Source organism: Oryza sativa, chromosome 1 (assembly GCF_034140825.1).
Source record: "Oryza sativa Japonica Group chromosome 1, ASM3414082v1".
NCBI classification, from domain to species: Eukaryota; Viridiplantae; Streptophyta; class Magnoliopsida; order Poales; family Poaceae; genus Oryza; species Oryza sativa.
In genome coordinates this window covers 24,475,541-24,497,869 of record NC_089035.1, presented here as the reverse complement: position 1 = coordinate 24,497,869, position 22,329 = coordinate 24,475,541, and the positions used below count along the sequence as shown (strand labels likewise).

General features: G+C 43.1%; 3 protein-coding genes and 1 pseudogene across 3 annotated transcripts; all 4 read right to left on the bottom strand.

The window, feature by feature from the left end:
* Positions 1–1,473: 1,473 nt before the first annotated feature.
* Positions 1,474–3,541, bottom strand: LOC107276242 (non-specific lipid transfer protein GPI-anchored 25). The gene is made up of 3 exons (XM_015786135.3): positions 3,050–3,541; positions 2,329–2,394; positions 1,474–1,874 (listed from the first exon to the last, which is right to left on the bottom strand). Exons 1-3 carry the CDS (start codon positions 3,477–3,479, stop codon positions 1,708–1,710), a joined length of 663 nt encoding a protein of 220 aa, XP_015641621.3. The 5' UTR covers positions 3,480–3,541; the 3' UTR covers positions 1,474–1,707.
* Positions 3,542–4,301: 760 nt separating this feature from the next.
* On the bottom strand, positions 4,302–6,758 carry LOC112938165 (protein FAR1-RELATED SEQUENCE 5-like; annotated as a pseudogene).
* A 1,185-nt stretch (positions 6,759–7,943) lies between these two features.
* Positions 7,944–8,687, bottom strand: LOC4324219 (formin-like protein 14). The gene has a single exon (XM_015787051.3). It carries the CDS (start codon positions 8,649–8,651, stop codon positions 8,148–8,150), a length of 504 nt encoding a protein of 167 aa, XP_015642537.1. The 5' UTR covers positions 8,652–8,687; the 3' UTR covers positions 7,944–8,147.
* Positions 8,688–9,624: 937 nt separating this feature from the next.
* On the bottom strand, positions 9,625–11,320 carry LOC4324218 (uncharacterized). The gene is made up of 5 exons (XM_015777445.3): positions 10,992–11,320; positions 10,784–10,871; positions 10,584–10,666; positions 10,405–10,461; positions 9,625–10,254 (listed from the first exon to the last, which is right to left on the bottom strand). The coding sequence occupies exons 1-5, from the start codon at positions 11,109–11,111 to the stop codon at positions 10,009–10,011; spliced, it is 594 nt and encodes a 197-aa protein (XP_015632931.1). The 5' UTR covers positions 11,112–11,320; the 3' UTR covers positions 9,625–10,008.
* Positions 11,321–22,329: the final 11,009 nt, after the last annotated feature.

The window sequence follows — 22,329 nt, the reverse complement described above, 5'->3', positions numbered from 1 at the left end:
TGTACGTGCAGCCTTCCTCGCCCGGAGCGGCGACCTCCTGGTCACCGACGAGCTCCGCCGGAGCAGCAGCGCCTCCGCCACGCACAGGTTCAGCACCACCCCTCTCCCGTCGACCCGGCCGCCGTACTGCCTCGACGCGGCACGCCGAAGCCTCGCCGTCGGCGCCGCCGCCGCCGCCGCCGACGACGCGTCGTCGTCCGAGCTCGCGGGTTCCTCCAGCATCATCCGCCGCCGTCGTCGCACGGAGCTGAGGTACTCCCCCACGACGCGACCCAGCAGCTGCAGCGGCGACGGCGACGACGACGACGACGGCCACCACCACCGCGTGTCCGCACGTAGCTGCGAGAACCTCCACCACGCCACCGCCGCCGCCGGCCGCCTGCCCAGCCTGATCCCTCCGCCGACCGCCGCCGCCGCCGCAGGCCGCCGCCTCGGTGTCGCCGGCGCCGGCGCCAGCCGCCGGTAGCTCCTCGTCCACCGGTGAGCCCAGCATGACCGGACGCTCCGGCACACCTTGGCACCAATCGATCCTTCCATGCGTGCGTATTGCACTTTCGTCACTACGTGCTTGCTAGAATTAATTAACTCCAAATATGTTTGCACAATTTCGCCTCCTATGATCCACAGTGGATGTTGCAGTTTGCAAATCTGTAATTCTGAGAATTCTTGGGTATATGTAATGCAGAGGTTTGAACAATCTGTGGCTTTACATGAGAGTGAGACTAGAATCGAATGGAATTCAGCTAGAATTTAAGCAAGCGAGGGTGTGTGTGTTCTTGCCTTCTTGGTCAAGTTGTGCAAGTTGCTGGGCTTGACTAGACTGGGTTGCCTCTGCAGAAGGTAACCCTGATGCCTACTTCCAGTTGACTTGTGGCGATGAAGGTAGTAGCAGTTAGCACATAGGCTGGCCATCTTGGAACGTAAATGGGGAAGCAGCTACGTTGATTTTGTTGCACCAGCCATTCGCTAATCGTTCAACTTAAGGCTTTGTTTAGAAAATATTGGATGGACTGTTTTTTTGTAGATTATCTACTTTTTAATAGGGATAAATTAAATGTTGTGATAAATAAATTTAACAAACTATTTAAGACAAGTGGTCTAAGCAAATACTAGAATATTTTTCTTGACAGGATGTATTTTTTTTTAAAAAATAGAATAAATAATCCTAAAGGAATTAAGCTGGATATGTGAATCAGGTGCGAGGAGCCGAACCAAACGGCCCAGCTGGCCAGGTTGTAGAAGAAGACGTCAGGCATGGCCAACATTTTGACAAGGTGAGCCAAACGGGTTTTGTTTAACTGTTTGACTTGTGCGCGACTGGACTCTATATTACTACATCGATTGAGTGCGGATGCTGCATGACCGTGTGACTGCAGAAATGCTCTTCTTTGGCTTCCAGTGACATGAAGACTATGGGAGAATATAAACCATATTCTATCCGTACCCTATGAATGTTGTCAATGGTGCATGACATAGCCAGAAGCAGCACACTTGTACTGACATACCATGGATCGGACTATCGGAGCACACCAAAAGAGAAAACATCACCATTCCGGACAAAATTTCTCAGAGATCATCCTCCCCTGCATCTGTACAACACACGGCACCACCTGATTTGAGTCCAAAGCCGACCGACAGAGGAAAGACGCAACAGGCATAAGTTCGTCAGGAGCGTGAGTACTGGGCATGGGCAATGACATATCAGAACTACAGCTGGATCAAATCTGCCGCTGCTGCTGCTGTTAGGGCTAACAACACCACAAGGAAATTCCGGCTGGGAGTTGAGGTCTCCGATCCAGACCGGTCCTGTGGCGGCACAGGCACGGGCGTCGAACGCTCCTCCGTCGTCGGGGGCATTGATCCTGGGACGGCAGCTGCACAGGCATTCACAACAGATTAGCGAGTCCACATAGGCGTTGCCGTGACTGTGATTAAACGATGAAATAGACGATATGATCATGGTCATACAGGAGCTAAAAAGTACTGTTACAACTGAAAGATGAGAAGATTATACATATAGTATAGCATCAGCAGGACACTCCATGCTGGAAATGGTAGTAACAGTTACAAGTCTTACAACTCAACAGAAGAGATGCTGCAAGTAACAGTATACCATGATCGCACAATTACGTATGTGATTCTTTTCGTGGTATTACTAAGTTCAAATTTCTACTATCATAGTTTTATAGCTGCACATAACACAAAATTGAGACAAAACAACATGTGAGCAGAGGCGAAGTACAGGATGATACGGATGAGGATTATCTCACGAATGGAGTCAGTGGCCAAAAGGTCACAGGATAAGTGAACAAGCTGAATAACGTTTACCTGGAGAAATTGTTGGCGTGGGAGGTGGGTCAGGTAGGAAACGCATCTCTGGCAGTGACTTGAGGTCTGCTTTAGAGGGGTGAAACAAACAAAGATGATAAAGAATCAAGAACTCATGATGTCAATTAACAAATCAAGTTCAGTGAATAGTTTTAAGAACTCTCTAAGAGAAAAGCAATGACGTATTATCTGAGAATGAAATATTGTAAAGCTCAAGAAATTTGGTGAAATTGATGCCAAACAAGGCTTTCAATGTGTGTCATGCATTGCAATTTGCAAATTTCCTTGATGACCGTAGTATCAATTTGTCCTACATTTGTATCTCTGCAACTTTTTAGTAGTTTGGATAAAACGAGAATTTATGAAGTAAGGTTGACGTTTATGGATAGACACAAAAATAGGCAAACACTGTTTTCCAATTCAATAGTTTCACACAGTAATACAATTCCCAGTAACTACTAACCAAACTAAATTTTATCTGTTCACAAATAAATTTCATTTCATTTCTCGAATAAATTTATCTGGTTCAATCTATTTGCTCTCAGTAGTATCTAGAGCTTGCGGCTCGCCAACTATTTGCATCTATCACCAACCGTCGTGAATGCACATACTAGTTCAGTAGTTCTCCAACATGATCGGTGATCACGAACACAAGAATACGCAAAACCGATGGAAGCAAGGACATGTAAAAGGAGGAAGAAGGGGGGCACACGGTAATGACCTCGGCACGTGTCGGCGAAGAGCGTGGCGGCCTCGACGGCGGCGGCCGCGGAGGCGTTGGCGTTGGCGGCGGCGCAGGTGGGGAGGAGCGCGCCGAGCCTCGCGGTGTTGACGGGGAAGCCAAGGAGGAGCGGGTCGCGGAGCAGGTGGCAGAAGCACCCCTCCCCGCCGCCGCCGCTGGGGGAGACGCCGCGGAGGAAGGCCGCGCAGCAGGCCTCCGTGGGCGCGGGCGCGGGCCGCGCGGGCGGCGCCACCACCGCGACGTGCGCCAGGCACGGCGCCACCGACACGATGGCCGCCGCGCACGGCGTCTCCGGCGGCACCTCCGAGAACGCCCCGGCCGCCGACGCCGACGCCGAAGCCGGTGCCGCCGCCGCGGCCACGACGGCGGCGACGGCGACGGCGATGAGGTGGAGCGCGGTGGGGCCCATGTGCTCTCGCCGCGGCGCGCGCTCTCTGCCTCTGTAGGTGGGCCCCGTGTGTCTGTGGGGACGGAGGGGTTTTGGAGGAGGGGCTGCGGCTTCACTGTTCCGTTGTTGTGTTTCCATCCGTGTTCCGTACCACGTGGAGGGCATCGGTTTGTCGATTCTTTTTGGTGGTGGGGTCGGCTTCTATCTGCCGTGCAGAATATGACGCCGTCACTACTCCGTCAAAACAAACCGGGTACTAGTACTTTTCACTCCGCGCTGCACAACTTGGAAAACCACTGCATCCTTATCTCTTGTCCCCAAATCAGAGAGTTCATCTGAAGTTCTGCTCATCTGCTGCTCTCCTCATCTTCCTCTTGGCCGCACGCAACCATGGTTGCTCTTGCGTTGTCGGCGGCCGGGCTCGCCGGCTTGGCGTGGTCTGCACTCCGCATACTCGTCGGCTTGGTGTAGTTTAATGGTCAGTACCAAATGTGGAACTCCCTTGCTGCTGGCAACTACTGTTTGCTATGGTGAAGAAGTGAAGAATTGAAGATCGAAACTTTTTTCACCATACAGCTGCATTAAGGTAGTTTTATTTGGTAAGTTCATTTTTGCAAACACCTCTTGTATTTTGATGCTTCTAAATTATTAGGATTTTTTTTATATGAGCCAAACAACATGTTTGGTGGGAACCATATATTTGATGCTAATACAAGAGAAAGTACTAGTATGATTTGACAGCTTGAATCGATATGGGAATTCAGATTAAGATCCAACCTTATAAGTTGTAATGTGATTGGAAATTGGTAAAGGTGCTAATTAATATGAAAAAAGGTGGGGATTTTAATTTAAATGGGCAAACATGCTATAGGGATATGTATCAAATGTCTGTGCAGTCTCTTCATGCTGCATCCCTTGACTTTTTTCAGAAGTTCTGAAATAACCAGATGACTGAAGTAATGAAGCACCTTCAACATGATAGTAGTCTGGCATTTGCATGTGATTGTAGTTAGTGGGAATCTCTGAACGACCCTGAATCTGTATAAGGCAAATAATAATCAGTAGCACTAATAAGAGTCTCTTTTGCCAAGTGTGTGTATATCTTGAATCTACTGACCTGCATCATGGTGTATGGCAGTGATGGTGTTACCACCTCTGCTTGTACTGGACACTTTGATGTGTTTGAATCACTCTTTTTCTTTTTACTCCGTTGTGTTGCCTTGTCAAAACCACCAATTGGTCTCCTCGACCCACGAATGGCTTTCTCTTTAACCTTTATGCCTCTTGCTTTACTCGGGTCAACATTTTCCTCTGTGCCTATGATAAAATATTTTTGAGATAGCTGATTTAGATTATAACATAGTAGTCACTAGCATAAGTACTATTCAACTCAGAGTAGGATACAAACCAGATTTATCCAAATCTGGATCAGGCCTTATACTCAAGTATTTCTCCACATCTTCTGCTAACTTTTGTGCATTGTTGGCAGCCATTAAGTATGTTTCATCAGATTCTGCAGCTCGAGATGCTATTTTAACAAACATTCTGCACAAGTCTCTCCTGCGCGTTGATAACTTTATTTTAGGATCTTCATGAGTACTGCAGTTGCTCTTTATATGTAGAGATTTTGCATCAATGGTCCACCTTTGTAGTATGTATTGCTTAGGAATTTCTTTTATATTGTTAACATCAAGTATCTTCAATGCATGGCAACATAGGATTCCGAGAAATTCAAACTTCTTGCAGCTGCACCTGACTTTACCTTCTGTTGGAGAAAATTTTACAACATGCTAATGGTGCTTACCGCGAACTTTTAATTTGTACACCAGTATAGGTCACAGTTCAATGTTTGCAACACTTGTTCCTGAAACACTTTAAATATTGCTGGAGTATAAATTCTTGTTGTGCCTTAATATTGTCAAATCTGCTTTCGGCCATGGTGTACTTTGTGTTGTCTTAAAGTCATTTTTGACTTCCTCATATCTTTTGTCTGACAACAACCTGTCAAAGTGTTCCAAGAAGGTAAGTATGTCATATTTCACACTGATATAGCCCTTCAATTCATTGTTCATGCTCTCACTTCTCTGTGTTCCACTCATATCAGCAGAAAATGTGTTTCTCCCATACACTAATGCCCATTGCTCTTTTTTCTGAAATAGCCTCTCAAGCCATTTGTTCTCCTGCAGATCATACTTTTCAAGCATTCTATTCCATGCATTTATAAATTCATCTTCCTCCTCTTTGTCATAAATACAATTCTGAAAATCTGCATTGAATTTCTTGTACTCCTTCACAACTCCAGCAAGGTGTTTGCAGGCATTCTGGTTCATATGCCAAACACAAATTCTATGATGACTTTTTGGCATGACTAACTTGATTGCTTTGGCCATTGCTGCGTCTTCATCAGTCAATATAGTCTGTGGCTTCTTTCCAGACATGGCTTTTAAAAATGTCTTGAAAAGCCAAACAAAACTATCAGCAGTTTCATCATACAAAAGTGCAGCACCAAAAACAACGCTTTTCTTATGATTATCCACACCAACAAGCAAACCAAATGGACGACCATCATTTAGTTTTCTATATGTTGTGTCAAAACAAAGAACATCACCAAAAACTTCATAATCAGCAATCATTTTAGAATCAGTCCAGAAAATATTTGTTATCAAGTCATCCTCATCAACCAGAATGGAATAGAAAAAATTAACATCTTCCGATGATTTTTTCTCCATATATTCCAAGACTCCCTCTGTGTCACCTTCGTTTACCTTCAATGACCTCTTTGAATATAATCTATTCTTCATGTCTTCACGAGTAAATCCAAGATTCTCATATCCACCCGCTTCTTTTGCCATTAAATCAATAGTAGCCTTATTAGAAATGCCTACTGATTTTGCATTTTCAGCACTTGCCATCTGTGCTTCAGTTATTTTCCTTTGAGATCTTAAGTAGAGGGCCTGACTTCCAGTAGCAAGAATGTGGTTATGCTCGTGCAAGAATTCATATATGCAATACAATCCATCATCCCTAAGACTTATCTTCATGCATGCTCGGCACATACATCGTGTTTCTGGCCTACTAAAACACTGACCGTAATTTGAAATTTGGTCTTCTCTTTTATCATGACCACGAGTACCTATTGTTAAATAAAACTAACTCAGTATATGAATTCTATATGAACACTAAACTTTGTAAATATAAGTTGGAACTAGTACCTGCACGAGAACAACAAAATGTCCGATTCTTTATTATGGTGGAATCTTTCACATAATGGTAACTGCTTCTTCGTATGCTAAAACCCATGTCTCGAGCATAGGCATTATAGAAATCATATGCCTCTTGTTCACTGTTGAATTTCATACCGATGATTGGTGCCTTCCCTTTGGAGGGATCTGCTTGTGGAGTAGCTTCAATTTTACTAGGATCCTGATTAATATACCTGTTTTTTTATCTGAGACAAATTAGAAAAGAAGAAAAACTTTCATGAAACTTACAGAAAAAAAAGGGCTAATAGAAAAGAAGCAAAACTTCTATGAGATTTACTGAACGGAGATATGATGTGCTTGTAGTGATCAAGTCTCAATGATTACTAATAAAAGAAAGTGAAAACATTATGAAGTCTTACCGTCTCTAATTCCCCTTCTAGGTTACCATGAAAGCTTGTCCCTGGATGATGCAGTACAAACATTCCAGCAGAGGCAGCTGGTTCCGTCGGCATGGTTGTCACTTGTTCATGCAGTGAATCGGTGACCTTGATTGACCTTGGAAGATTAGATAGAGAGGCCATTGTTGTTGCGAAGAAGATGATTGTGATCCGATAATAATGTGCCATATGTAAAGCTTAATCTATTTTCTGAAAAACTGTCTAATGGTTTGGCGCCTTAATTTTTATTTGGCGCCTTTGTTTCCCTGGAGGGCCACGCTAATTAGGATTAATCGCTAACTGCGTAATCTGGTGATTGACGGAGAGAATAATCCTGTAATCTCCGTTTATGGTGGGGCCACACAAAAAGAATCGACAAACGAATGCCCTCCACGTGGTACGGAACACGGATAGAAACACAACAATGGAACAGTGAAGCCGCAGCCGTGACAGTGTCGATGCACCTGTTTCTCGAGTGTTCGACCAAATTTATTCATCACTGTGTTTCGTTTGCGCTGGCATTCCTGTGAAAAATTCACGAACTCTATACCTTTCTTCAAATCGGAATTGAGTTTATCACATTTCAAATCGGAATTAAAAGGCATGCTAACTTCATTGCTAAAATATACCTCCTAATTTTTCGTAACGCCAAATTTTAGCATTAACAATAAGGTTTGGCCATGTTTGGTTTGATGTTTTTCAAAATTTCGGTAAAAGTTTTGAGAGTAGAAGAAGGTTATGAAATTATCAAATTTTGGTGAAGTTGTACTGTAATGATATGTTTAGTTTGTAATCTTATCAAGTTTTGGGGATTGTTAAAATTTTTGAAAAGTTGAAAATGCCTATAAGGTAAACAAGCCTTAAATTTTCTCACGTATAATGGAACTTGAAACGTGTTGACGCGATACAGTTGTAATCTTATTTACATGCCAAATCAGTAAACGTGACAGCCGCAACATATGCTGCGGTCGCAAAGTCGCAGGCCGCGAAACTTCGGCGCGGTCGGCCCGGCCGTACTAAACGAAAACACAGGAGACACGATCACACGACTACACGAGCAGTGGCATTAGGCCGGACACGAGCAAGACGGAGACGACGACCAAGCGCGACGAGAGCCCGCCGTGGCCGGGACGCCGACGGTGAGCGGCGGCGGACCGGATGTACCCCCTGACCTGCGGGTACATCTCCGCCGGCGTCGACGGCGGCCAGTACGCCGCCCCGGCCTGCCCCTGCGACGGGTACGGGTACGGGTACTGCCCGTACGGCTGCGCCGGCGGCGGGAGGGAGTACGCGGGCGTCGTCGGCGGAGGGTAGTGGTGGTTCACCGGCGTCGGCTCCGGCTCCGGCTCCTCCGGCGGCGGCGGGTGGTGGCGCGACGGCGGGAGCGGGTGCGGGTCCACGTCGCAGACGCACATGAGGCACTTGCACTTGCTGCCCCCTATCACTCGGCCCAGCGACGGTGTCGCGAGAACGGCGGCGAGGATTGCCACCCGCAGCAGCAGCAGTCGCAGCATTTGGCTTGGATTCCTCATGTTTTTTTTTTCTTTTTGCATAGGATTAGTGGTAGGATTAAGATTTAACTGTGATTCAGGAATGCATTGGACATGAATGTGATATATATATGAACTGGGACTGGGTTAGATGTGCTGGTGTACGTGACGTGTATTCTTTTCCTTTTCTTATTGTGTTTCTGGTAGGAGCGTGGAACTACCGCTAATATCTCGGGGGGTTTAAGACTTTAAGTGCTCTGGTTACGGGAGAGCATGCACCGAACAGGATTGATTAGTGGTTCTTTTTCTCTTTTTGGTGCTGAAGTATAATATATTCGGTTCTAGATGTAACTTCAAGCTTCATTCTATTGTCATTCAATTCCGTGCACCTTGGCCACAGGTGAACAAGTCCAAAACAACTAGTGCCAGTCGGGGAAGTGTATTTGTGGGACGTCTTCCTGTTTCTGCATATCACCGAACAACTAATATTAAAATAGTATATGATTTCAGATAAATACTCCCTCAATTTCTCAATTTTAGGTTATAAGACATTTTGAATTTGGTCAAAATCAAACTGCTTTAAATTTGACTAAATTTATAGAAAAAATAATTATATTTTCAACTCAACACACATTTATTATGAAAATATATTCAATTATTGATTTAATGAAACTAATTTGGTATTATAAATACTACTATATTTGTACATAAACTTAATCAAATTTAAAATAGTTTAACTTTGGCTAAAATTAAAACGTCTTATAACCTGAAACGAAGAGAGAATCAAGTTCAATTACTAAGTAGAAAAAAAATAACATTTTTGTTTGTTTAAATTCAATTCAAAATTACATGTTTCTGGAGATATATATCAGTATTGATCAATCTCTGTATTTTTTTTAAAAAAAACTTCATTTCTCTGTACTAGTCTTCTACGGTTTACTCCTGTAGAGGAAGATAAGGTGCACGTTTTTTTTTTTTTTAAAAAAAAAGCGAAACACGAGTGCAGTTTCACACCAAAGGGATCGTCCCATCATCCTAACAGAACGGAACAACGACGATCATCATCATCATTGTCACTAGTTCATTACTACTACTTCAGATTGTTTATCATGAAACTGTACAAAGGCAAACAGTCCCGTGATATCACATTGTCACGGTACACTCGGAACAGTATAGACAGTTCTCGCTGCAGAGCCCATCCCATCGAAACAAGACAAGAAAATAAACAGAAATACTTTGTTCCAGTGCCCTGCCTTGCCACCTTTCTGCATGCACCTTCATGAGATCACGACGCTGACGCGCCTCATCGGCAGCAGGGGGCGGCGCCGCACCGCCGCCGACTACTCACTCTCACTCGATGTCGACGAGGCTAGCTAATCTATGCAGGTGATGATGTTGCGGCCGCTGGCAAAAATTGATCTCAGTAGCTGGAGAAGGCCATCCGGCTGAGGCAGGCAGAGTTGCCGACCACCTGGGGATGAGCGTGCGCGCGCGCGGAGGCGGAGCCGACCCCGCGCTGCTGCTGCGCGGCGCCGGTGTCGGCGAACGGCGAGGAGGGCGCGCCGGCGAAGAAGCCGCCGCTGGGCGAAGGCAATTCGGACGAGGCGAAATCCTGCATCATCCCGTCCAGCATGGAGCGGAGCTCGTCCAGGCAGTACACGGGCTCCTGCACGAAGTGGATTAACACAGGTTTTAGACGCATCGGAAATTTTTGTAATTTGAATTTTTCTCTTTTCGCTGCATTTGGGTCTAGAGTATAGCTGATTTGTGATCGAATCGCTCGTGTCGGCTTAAATCGGTCATCAAATTTAATTACCTCTCTTCCTACCGTGGCCATGAGGGACACCATCTCCTGGAGGAAGTCGTGGAAGCCCTGGTGGTGTCGCAAGGTAAGCAAATCAGCAAGTTAGATCACAAAAACCATCGCAATATCAAAAAAAAAAAAGAAAAAGAAGCAAAGCACGCATGAGAAAAGTTTGATGCTTAGTGGATTACCTCGACGTCCTCCTCCTGGTCGTCGTCGAGCGGGTCGTACATGCCTGAGTCGTAGAGCGCCCTCCTCTTCTCGTCAGACAACACTGCATTCGCACGCGACAGACAAAAAAAAAATTCGTATTCAGAAATTCGTCCGAAGAAGATGATGCAGATTGCAGAGGACACGCACGAGAAACAGAGGATTTGTGCTTTTTGATTACCTTGGTACGCCTCGTGCACCTGCTGGAACCTGCTCTTGGCTTCCTCCGCATCCACGCGGCCGCTGGTGATCTTGTCCGGGTGCCACTTCTGCACGCACCAAATCCCAAATCACGTCAGCGCCATATATGCTCAGATGCTCTGCTTCCAACTCCGGCGAAACCAAACCACAGGAAAACCAGACCGGGTGTGTTGCAGAATCGCACTCACCATGGCGAGGCGGTGGTACGCGGCGCGTATCTCGGCGGCGGACGCGCCGGGGTGAACGCCGAGCACGGCGTAGTACGACGATCCCTGCATCATCCTCCTCCTCCCCCTCCCCTGCTGCATCCGCCCGATCGACCGATCGATCGCGATATCCTACTCCGACGCAGCAGCAGCAGCACACACTATCCCTCTCTAGTCTCTACCTCCCGCTCGATCGATCGCGATGAATCTATCTATCTTGGGTGGCGCGGGGGCTAGAACAACATTGGGGGTGAAGTGAAAGAACGATGGCGCGGCTGGAGAATGTACGGGCGACGTCGAGGAGAGGCCTCGCGAAACGCGGAGGGTGGCGCGTGCATATATATGGGCGCGGACGCCGGAAAATATCTTTGATCGTGTCAACCAAAAGAAGAGAAGAGGATAGCCGAAGCGTTGCGAAGCCAAGCTGGAAGGCGGGAAGAGTTGCGCGGCGCGACGCGGCGCGCGGGAAATATCTGGCGTCGGGAACGTTCGCGAGCGTCCGATGCATCGTCGGGTGGGATAAAAGCGGAGGCAAAGGGGGAGAGATATTTTTGTGCGGCCCGGGTTCTGTGGCTCTCGCGCCGTGGGCCGGTGGGCGCGCGGGGCCCCCGTGCCAGCCTCTGCAGTCTGCACTCTGCACCCCCGTGAGATTCTCGATCCTGTGGGCGCGGCGCCCCGCGTGGCGTCGGGTCGGATACTCGCACTGACTAAGAATAAGGCGCCGTTTCAAGTTTTGACGTGTCATCAATACATTCATTCGAAATAGTTTAATAACAAAATAAATTGATTTATCTGGTAAACTGAGAGATAAATTTATTAAGCCTAATTATTTTAGCATTAGCCAATGTTTACTGTAGCACCATATTATCAAATCATGGTGAAATTAGACTTAAAAGATTCGTCTCACAATTTACACACAATCTGTGTAATTAGTATTTTTTTATCTATATTTAATATTCCATACATGTGTTTAAACATTTGATGTGACATGGTAAAAAGTTTTTGCGTGGGAACTAAACAGGGCCTAACGGATCAGAAAGAAATAGCGAGACAATTTCCATCGAAGTATGGTAAAAGAAATTTATAAAAAAAAAAGTTTTGTAGAGGTTTCATGGGTCTCCTACGATCCTCATGCTAGTAGTAGACGCTCGAGCCCCGCCGCTACCACACTGGATTCATCCCTGCAAAACCATAAATTAATAAAAAAACTATGCTCATACACACAGTGTGTAGCCGTTTACAACCGATGATAAATGATAAATTCAGTCGTATGTGAGTTGGAGAATCAGATCGTATGCGTAACCATTTTTATAGGGAATTTGGCATGTGCTGTTTGACAAAGGTGGCGATGGCGAATTTTCATCTTTGTTGGATGGACAAAAAAGAAAAGGGCGGGAGCACGTGTCAGTTACGACTGTTTTCAACGGAGCGGTGGAGCGGCCATTGGACGAACACGAGAGCATTGTGCCTTTCTCTGATGTTCTCCGAGATGGCGAGATGCGATGGAGACGCGGCGACCGACGGGCGAAATCAACGTGTACAGAGATCTTTTCGTGGAATCATCTGGTTTCTTCTTCCTCCAGCAAACTAAGCTAGTACGTGCCTCCGAGTATGTGGGAGCATGTAGATACGAGTATAATGTAAGTTCGCGTGGGCGCGTGGCGTGGCTGGGTCAAGCTGCTTCCCCACGAAATATCGGCCTTCAAGCCAACCAACAAACCCATTTCAGAGCAAGGCTAACAGTGAAAGTACCCAGTCGGCGGTAGTACATCAGGTCATCTAAAGTTAATACTGTAGATTGTTTATATAAAAGATTGGTTCTATATTGGTTTTACGGAAGCAAGAATATGTTTAATTGTTGCATGTACAGGTGATTAAAACTAAACTAGTACTTGAAACCACACAGTATGCATATGCATATAAGATCAAGTAACTGAACTATAGACCCACAAAGCGAATAAAATATTTCATCTTGCCTAATTTGTCGTGTTATCGTCCGGCGCTTGCAGAAGCTCTCGCTTCACTCTCTCTCATGCTTTCTCCCTCCTCCACGTATGATAATACTGATGTGGTGGTTCTTATCGCCGGCTGAGTCAGTACTATTATACCTGCTCTCATAGCACCAAAACCTAGCTATACGGAAATGCACACCTTTTTAAATGTTTGATGAGTACATGTTTTTTTTATTTTTATTCTTTTACATAGCACACTTGCATACACACACGTAACATCACACTTAGATCCCCACAAATGCGCGGTGGCGGAGCTGCGAATTTAATCCCGTGGGATCAATTACTAGTAATTTGTATTTAAGTGGGATCATTTCTCAAAATATTTTGAATTTATACCTGAAAAGGTTTGTAGGGTGTACAAACTATGGGGTCAGCCAACCCCACCGAATATACCTGGATCCGCCACAGCAAATGCGTCCGCTAACACACGCTCTAATGTAGAAATCAGTGGCACATATCTCACTAAAATTGTGTTAATGCTCAACTTGCATATACGTAATATTTGTGCGCATTAAGATTTGAACCTTAGTGGGTAGAGTCATGCCCGGGTGTTTTCGGTTTAATTAAGTTTGGAATTTATATGATATTGAAGTTCTAATTTTATTTTATGTTTTGTCACGAATTAGAATTAACATGGCCGCTTTAATATGGTCTCTTCTTTTTCTCACTATTTTATTATATTCCGAATTTAGTGATTTGTGGATTATAACCGTGGAATTTGTTTTGGAAATGAATTGCTCGTTTTATTTTATTTTTTACTCCAAATTTCAATTAATTTTGTATTGTGTTTTACGTGAATCTCCCTTGGCATTTTTTAGTCTGAATTTGGCTATTTATAAATTATTTTTTATGTGGGCTCTTTTGTTTAATCAATACCGTTATGATCGATTTGGAACATCCACAATCAATGGTTTAAATATTAATGTAAAATTTTCTAAGCCTCGTGAGCGAACACAGAGATGTATAAATTATACGGTTAGGAAATTCCTGATCGACTGATAGCCGTTTCCGTGTAAGGGCTACCATCGTTTCCGTGTAAGGGCTACCGTTTCCGACTGTATCCTTTTTGGCTATTTATAATTTTTGTTTTTTCTAACTTTCTTTCTATATCGTATTAATTTTGACATTGAGTAGTTTAAAGTAATTACCCCCCGAACTATCGCGGTCGTCTAAATTACCCCATGAAAAACAAAACCGGACATTTTACACCTTCAAGTATTTATATCGGACAAATTACCCCCCTGAGCACTATTCTAAGTGGTTTTGGTTTAAGCTTGCACACGTGGCGCCAACGTGGCAATCCAGTCAGCAAATTAAAAAAAAAGCGTTCGGGCCCACCTGTCATCCCCAAATATATATATATATATATATATATATATATATATATATATATATACACACACACACACACACACACACACACACAGAGTTTACTACAAAGCCATGACAACTTTAGCACCTTGTGCCAAACATTATACACCAAAAGGCCTAACCACTCTCCTTCAAACCAATCCTAATAACAGACATACTATCCCCAAAACCCTGAAATGGGATGAGATCACCCTGCCTGAGAAATGGGTTTTATCTCAAGCTGTTGAACCTAAGTCTATGGATCAGTCGGAAGTCGAATCCTTGATTGAAACACTAGACGGAGATGTTGAGATAACATTTGCTTCAAAACAAAAAGCCTTTCTCCAGTCTAGACCTTCTGTCAGTCTAGATTCTAGGCCTAGGACAAAACCTCAAAATGTTGTCTATGCTACCTATGAAGACAACTCCGACGAACCTTCAATCTCAGACTTCGATATCAATGTTATCGAGCTTGATGTTGGCTTTGTTATTGCTTTAGAAGAAGAAGAATTTGAAATTGACAAAGAATTGCTTAGGAGAGAAATAAGGCTCCCCAAAAATAGAGCTAAGACTAAAAGATACCTTGAAGAAGTTGACGAATCATTCAGAATGAAGATAAGAGAAGTTTGGCATAACGAAATGAGAGAACAAAGGAGAAATATTTTCTTCTTTGACTGGTACGAGAATAGCCAGATTATACACTTCGAAGAATTCTTCAAAAGAAAAAACATGATAAAAAAAGAGCAAAAATCCGAAGCAGAAGATTTAACTGTTATCAAGAAGGTTTCTACAGAATGGGAGACAGCCAGTGGAAACAAGGTAGACTCTGTTCATCCTCCATTTGAATCCATTCAATTATCTCATAATGGAGGAAAAGCTTGTCCACTAAAAAGTATTTCTAAAAATACATATGGAGAAACAGCAAAGGTTGAACACATAGGACATTTGGTAGAACAACAAAATTATGCAAATATATCTCTACGTTCTCTTGGTCAACAAACAGATCGAATAGAGACAATCCTTATGGAAGGCTACAAAACAGGAAGACCTGAGGTAAAAATAAATATTCCTTCTAATTCTCAGTCTTCTAGTTCTCAGTCTGTTAGTCCTATGTTTGTCCCAACAATTGATCCTAACATCAAATTTGGAAAACAAAAGGCTTTTGGACCCGCAATCTCTGAAGAACTAGTCAATGAGCTAGCCTTAAAACTAAATAATTTAAAAGTAAATAAAAACATCAATGAGATTTCTGATAATGAGAAATATGATATAGTCAACAAGATTTTTAAACCTTCTACTCTTACTTCCACAACTAGGAATTATTACCCTCGACCAACTTATGCAGACCTACAGTTTGAGGAAATGCCTCAGATTCAAAATATGACTTATTACAATGGCAAAGAAATTGTAGAATGGAACCTAGATGGCTTTACTGAATATCAAATCTTTACTTTATGTCATCAAATGATTATGTATGCTAATGCCTGCATAGCTAATGGAAACAAAGAAAGAGAAGCTGCCAATATGATTGTCATTGGGTTTTCTGGTCAATTAAAAGGATGGTGGAATAATTATTTAAATGAAACTCAAAGACAGGAGATTCTTTGCGCAGTTAAGAGGGATGATCAAGGAAGGCCATTACCTGATAGAGATGGTAATGGGAATCCAACCGGTAACATTTCTGATGCCTTAGCCACTCTAATCTATAACATAATTTATCACTTTGCTGGAAACTATCATGATATCTATGAAAAAAATAGAGAACAATTGATAAATTTAAAATGTAAAACAATGTCAGATTTTAGATGGTATAAAGATACTTTCTTGTCAAAACTATATACCCTACCAGAACCTAATCAAGACTTTTGGAAAGAAAAATATATTTCTGGTTTACCTCCTTTATTTGCTGAAAAGGTTAGAAATTCCCTAAGAAAAGAAGGGGGAGGGAGTATAAATTATCACTATCTAGATATTGGAAAAATCACACAAAAGATACAATTAGTAGGGGCTGAGCTTTGCAATGACCTAAAAATCAAAGATCAACTCAAAAAACAAAGGATTCTTGGTAAAAGAGAAATGGGAGATTTTTGCTATCAGTTTGGTTTTCAAGATCCTTATGTCTATAGAAAAAGAAAAACCCATTCCAAACCCATGACAAAACCAAATGATAAAAGCAAGATGAGCTTTCAAGCTACCAAAAGGAAACCAAAAAGAATTTACAATAAGAATATAAGAACACAAGACACTGAAAGCAAAGAAACCATTTGTTACAAATGTGGCTTGAAAGGACACATAGCTAACAGATGTTTCAAATCCAAAGTTAAAAAAGAGATCCAAGCCTTGTTAGATTCAGAATCAGAAGACGTTAAAGAAAAACTTGAAGCAATACTAAATAATATAGACAATGACTTAAGTTCAGATGAAGAAAAAAATGCAGAAATTAATTGTTGCCAAGACAGTGGTTGCTCTTGTTGTGAGCCAGATAATTCAGAAGAAGAGTCTGATGAAAATATACTCGTTTTAACCAGTTTAGAAGAATTTGTTCTCGATACTTTTGAAACCATTCAAGATCCAGAAGAAAAAAGAAGAGTCCTCGAAAAATTCCTTTCAAGAGTCAAAACTGATAAGGATAAACTAAAAAAGGATATTCAAAAGAGCAAATTCCTCTCTATTGATGAAGTGTTTAAAAGGTTAGATGAACAGAAAAAGAAGAATGAGCAACCAGATTTGATCAGCCTATTCGAAGACCAAAAAATTATGAAACAAGATTTAGAAGAAATAAGAAAGCGTCTATACATGTTAGAATCAAAAGAAGGATTCCATATGGAAGAAAAGGACGAACCAATTCAAGAAGATGATCATGTTGTTGGAACCATTCAAAAATATATGAAGCAAAAATGGTACACAGAAGTTATGTATCGTTTTATAGACGGATCCTACTTCCAGCATATTACTTTAATTGATTCTGGTGCTGATGTCAGTTGCATTCGAGAAGGTATTATCCCTCATAAATATTTCTATAAAGCCGCCCACAGAATTCGTGGGGCAGATGGAAGGCTTTTAACAGTAGAATATCAAATCCCTGAAATCTATATTTGCATATCTGAAGTTTGCATTAAAACATCTTTCCTACTCGTTAAAAATCTTAAGCAAGATGTTATTTTAGGAACACCATTTTTATCACTTATTCGTCCTTTCCTTGTCACGAACGAAGATATTCAATTTAAGATAATGGACAAACAGGTGAGCCTAAGATTTTCGTCTAACACAGATGAGATTCTTGACCAGCTTATTCAGACCAAGAGAGAACAAGTTGTGAATACAATATATTTACATGACAATTCTTTCCCATCATATCTTCCAAAATCTATGGACTTGCCAGGTAAGACGTCATGGGAAGATAGATATTTATTAAAAGCTACTAAAGATTTTGAATATATATGCAGGGAAATGGCTTCACAGAAGTCTGAATGGCTCACGAATATGAGTTCATGGAGACTGCCCCAACTGCCCAGAGGCCATGGAGAACGATTTAATCACAACTTCAGAGTAACAGAGCTACAACAAGGGTTATTAAACCTCTTGTGGCAGACAAAAAACAAAAAAGAAAAAGCTCATGCCTTAAATGGCCTGGCATATTATTTCAAAAATTTCGTGCCCTCAGATCAAAAGATAACAGAAAAAAGGGCTAAAATACAAGATATCCCTCATCATGAGGAGATGTTACTAGATTATCGCGAGGAAAAATCCCGTGATGGCCAAGATAAACTTCCCATGGAAGTTGAACAATCTATGGCAACAGATAAGAATACCAAGGTATTCTCAGATAAGATTTTGATCTCAACAGATCCTGCTTCGAGCATGGTTGCTTTCCACATAAATATCAATAACCTATTGCAATCTTTTCCACATAATAAACCATCATCATCCACAAAAAGGCATGATACCATTCCCCAAACACCATACATACTGCATAATCATCCCAATTCATTCCTTCCACAATATATACTCCGGACCCAGCCAAAAGCACCATGTAGATCTTGTGCCTACAAAGATTCTTGCCAAAAGAAACTTAAAAGCCAAAATCCCATGAGTACTACATACGAAAATCTCCAGCCCAGATTAAGCTTCAAAACGGAGCAAACCTTATCCTGCTTTGGGCAAGACATCCTCGATCTTGTTTGGCACAAGTTTAAGGAGAGACAAATGAAAATATTCCTTGGACTCCAAGATTATTTCTTTGATCTCTTAGAAGGGAGAGAAAGAAACCCAGCCATACGAGTAATCATATATATGCTCCCTCTCTTAAGGCTAGATGATCAGGCAATCTCTGACCCATCCTATAGATTCCTGGTTCTCAAAGCTGAGATAAATCTTCAAAGATTCCGGAACCTACCCACATACAACCATGAAGAAATATCTCTCCAAACCATTATAGATCATGGTCTTGTGAATTCCATCTATGCAACCCTCGATCAGATCCTTCAATCTGATTTAGGAAACGCTGTGAAAGATATCTGCAGGAGACTTGGACATGGAAGATACAGAATTATCTTCTCCTCAATACCACCAAAATTCACACCACCTGTTCGTCCAGCAATTCATTATATATATATCATGAATAGACAATTTAATTTTCAAGAAGACGGTCCTAGCAAACTATCGGATGAAGAGGAAGAAATATATACAACAATTGCTAATCATGAAAATTGGAGATTATTTTCTGAAGCTGCAGAAATTGAAGAAGCTATCACCACAGATTATGAATATCAGCTGGTTTTCCAAAACAAGATCACAAGGATTTTTATCAGCAAATTCTACAACCAAAGTTATGAATACTTCAAGGGAGCAGGGCACATAATTAAACCGGATTTTGGAAATGAATGCTCCAAGAAAAGTTACTACAGAAGCCTGGCTCAGTGGTTTCAGAAAACAGAGCCATCAGAGATCGACACGGTGCAATCAGCACCCATGATAATCAACGAAGATAATGAATAAAGATCTTGTCATCCCCGACAAAGATCACTATTCAAGATAAGGAATCTACACTATTCTAGATAAGATAAGTCTATGGTCAAAAGGCGATATTATGACATCTTTATTGAAGGTCAAAAGCGTCATCATCAAAGATTCTCTCCATGAAGTCTAAAGGGATATCATGAACTCTTTGAAGTCAAGAAGAGATATCATGAAGATTCTCTACCGAGCGCTATATAAGGGGCTCAGAGGCATCGCATTCCACACACAACACATCTCACTCAACCGTTCCTCTCACCGCTCCACCAGCCATCACACTCCACTCCACTCCATCAAAGTGTTAGTACTATAGTATAACCTAAATAAAAGACTCATGAGAGTCTAAGTGTGAGAGTCTATGTAAGAGTCTTTGTGAGAGTCCTGTACCTGTATAATTACGAACGTGTTGTACCAAGTCCTTGGTGTAATCTTCAGAAGGAACTACCTTCAACCTATCAAGGTATATGAATGAACACCTGGACCGTTCTATATAAACCTATTATGTTCTAAATATCTAATTTTATATCTTGTACATAATTTGTATTTACATCTTTATTTCCAGTACTGCATTTATGTTTGCATAATAATATTAAAAAAAAAATTTAACAACCTGGATTGCCATCCAATTGTCACATACTAATCTCACATCAAAGATTGCATATAGATAAGCATTCCTATCCTCATATCTGGTGACTAGACCCCTAGTCACTGCCCTGGGCTTATATATATATATATATATATATATATATATATATATATATATATATATATATATATATATATATATATATATATATATATATCCCTCTCTCTCCCAGTCTCCCTCGGGCGACCGGCGGTCTACGGCGGAGGCGGACCTCGCGGGGATGGGAGGCGGAGGCGGGCGCGGCTGGGACGGGCGAGGAGAGCGCTGCGGGGACGGGCGAGGCGAGCGCGGCGGCGGAGAACATCCGCACTGTACCGGTTGAAGACGATGAACTCCGATTTCTCTCTCGCAAGCGCTCGGGCGGCCGGCTGTGGCGGTGGAGGCGGAGTCGCCCAGGCGGTTGGTGGCCGCTGCGGAGGCAAACCGGGCGGCGGGTGATGGTGGCGGAGGCGGACAGGGTGACCGGTTGCAGAGGCGCGGCTCGCCCGGGGAGCGAGCGACTGAGGCGGAGGCGGGGCTCCGCCTCCACCCATCGCCGTCGCTCTGCCTACCGCCGAAGCCGTCGCGCCCCGGACGAATTACCCTCCTCCGCCGCCCAAGCACCGCCTCCACCCAAAGCCGTCGCGCCCCGAGCTCAGCCGCCGCTGCCGCAGCCGCCCCCACCGTCCCTCAGCCGCCGCCGCCGCAGCCGCCCCCGCCGCCCTCAGCCGCGGCTGCCGCAGCCGCCACCACCGTCATCAGCCGCCGCCACCGCCGCAGCCGCCCCCACCGCCCTCAGTCGCCGCCCCCGCATGCCGATGACCGTGAGAGAGGGGGAAGATTGAGAGAGAGAGAGGAAGAGTGTATGACGGGTGGGTCACACACACACATATATATATATAATGCTGACTGGACTGCCACGCATACGCCACGTAGACCAAAACTACCGTGGATTGGGTCGAGGGGGGTAATTCATCCGGTTTGTATAGTTGAGGGTGAAAAATGTCCGGTTTTGTGGTTCAGGGGGTAATTCAGACGACCGCGATAGTTAGGGGGGGTAATTCATACCTTTTCCTAGTTTAAATGATAAATATGATCAATTACCGGCTGGTCGAGTATCGTTTCCAAAGAGATGCTACCGATTCCGACCGTTTTCACCCCTACAGCCTGTTTGCATGATTCGATAATTTACTGTTACCCTAAGTTACCAGTGAAGTAAAAGTCCCTACTACACTGACCATTTGGGAGAAGGGTAATACTAAACATTATCCAGAAATCAAGAGATTATGGAGCATTATACTTGTGAGCGTTGGGGGATTAAAGTCTCAATATCAATTGACGAAAGAGTGTCAATAATGCATGAAATTTGCAGACTAAAAATTAAAATAGATGGACTCATGGACCAAGCAGTAGAAACCGGCAACAAATTCGAAGCACACACGGCCTCAGGAGTCGGGACAATGCCCCTGGCACATATGAATGCCAGCAAGACAACAGAGGCATATGCAAGCGAGGTGGCAGCAAAGGTGGTGCTAATGTGCTATGGATCGAGGCGAGGGACGTTGCAGTAGGGAAATTTCGTTGCAGTGGTGGAGGAGAGGATCGACGCAACGCGGGCTTTCTAGTGGAACGGAAGCGGCGCCGATCCGAGACCAGGAATGTGGCATCAATCGGGTGAGCTTGTGAGGGAGCAAGATGGCAAGGACAACAATCTGGATTGCAGCAAAGCAACCAGAAGAACCTTACTGAGGTAGCGGAGCGAGCGAGATCGCGAGCCCGATAGAAATTTCGATAGTCGTTGGAAAAAAAAATATGGCTGACCGAGGAGATTTTCCTTTTTAAGTTTCTAGGTGAAACGGCCCAATTTGAGCACCGAATTTGCTATATATTTGTCGATAAATTTTTCACCCAAAATTTGACAGATATAATTATAGTACAATCGTAGTGTAATTACACTGTAACTTGCATATAATTACACTGTAACTATGATGTAACATTTTTGTAACTTTCAAAAATCTCTCCATAACATTTATTTCGGTAAAATGGAGGTTGTGAGAACAAATTCTTTCACATATGTGTGTGATGTGATTTTTTTTTCTTCCTCACCAGAACAAATTTTGTAATACATCTAACGATTCAAAATTACGTGAAACTTATATACAAGTTACACTGTAGTTACATACAAATTACAGTGTAATTATATACAAGTTACAGTGTAATTACACTACGATTGTACTATAATTATATTTGTCAAATTTTTAGAAGAAAATTTGTCGATAAATGTATAGGTGGTCCCTTTGAGCACAGTAGCTCTAGT

Bases quoted from the DNA above. Each gene is read 5' to 3' on its own strand.
- LOC107276242 (XM_015786135.3), bottom strand. From the start codon at position 3,479: ATGGGCCCCACCGCGCTCCACCTCATCGCCGTCGCCGTCGCCGCCGTC. The intron at 2,395-3,049 runs GTCATTACCGTG...CCTCTAAAGCAG, and splicing joins CTTCGCCGACACGTGCCGAG to ACCTCAAGTCACTGCCAGAG. The intron at 1,875-2,328 runs GTAAACGTTATT...ATGCCTGTGCAG, and splicing joins CACGCCAACAATTTCTCCAG to CTGCCGTCCCAGGATCAATG.
- LOC4324219 (XM_015787051.3), bottom strand. From the start codon at position 8,651: ATGCAAAAAGAAAAAAAAAACATGAGGAATCCAAGCCAAATGCTGCGA.
- LOC4324218 (XM_015777445.3), bottom strand. From the start codon at position 11,111: ATGCAGCAGGGGAGGGGGAGGAGGAGGATGATGCAGGGATCGTCGTAC. The intron at 10,667-10,783 runs GTAATCAAAAAG...GTGCGAATGCAG, and splicing joins GGTGCACGAGGCGTACCAAG to TGTTGTCTGACGAGAAGAGG. The intron at 10,462-10,583 runs GTAATCCACTAA...CGACACCACCAG, and splicing joins ACCAGGAGGAGGACGTCGAG to GGCTTCCACGACTTCCTCCA.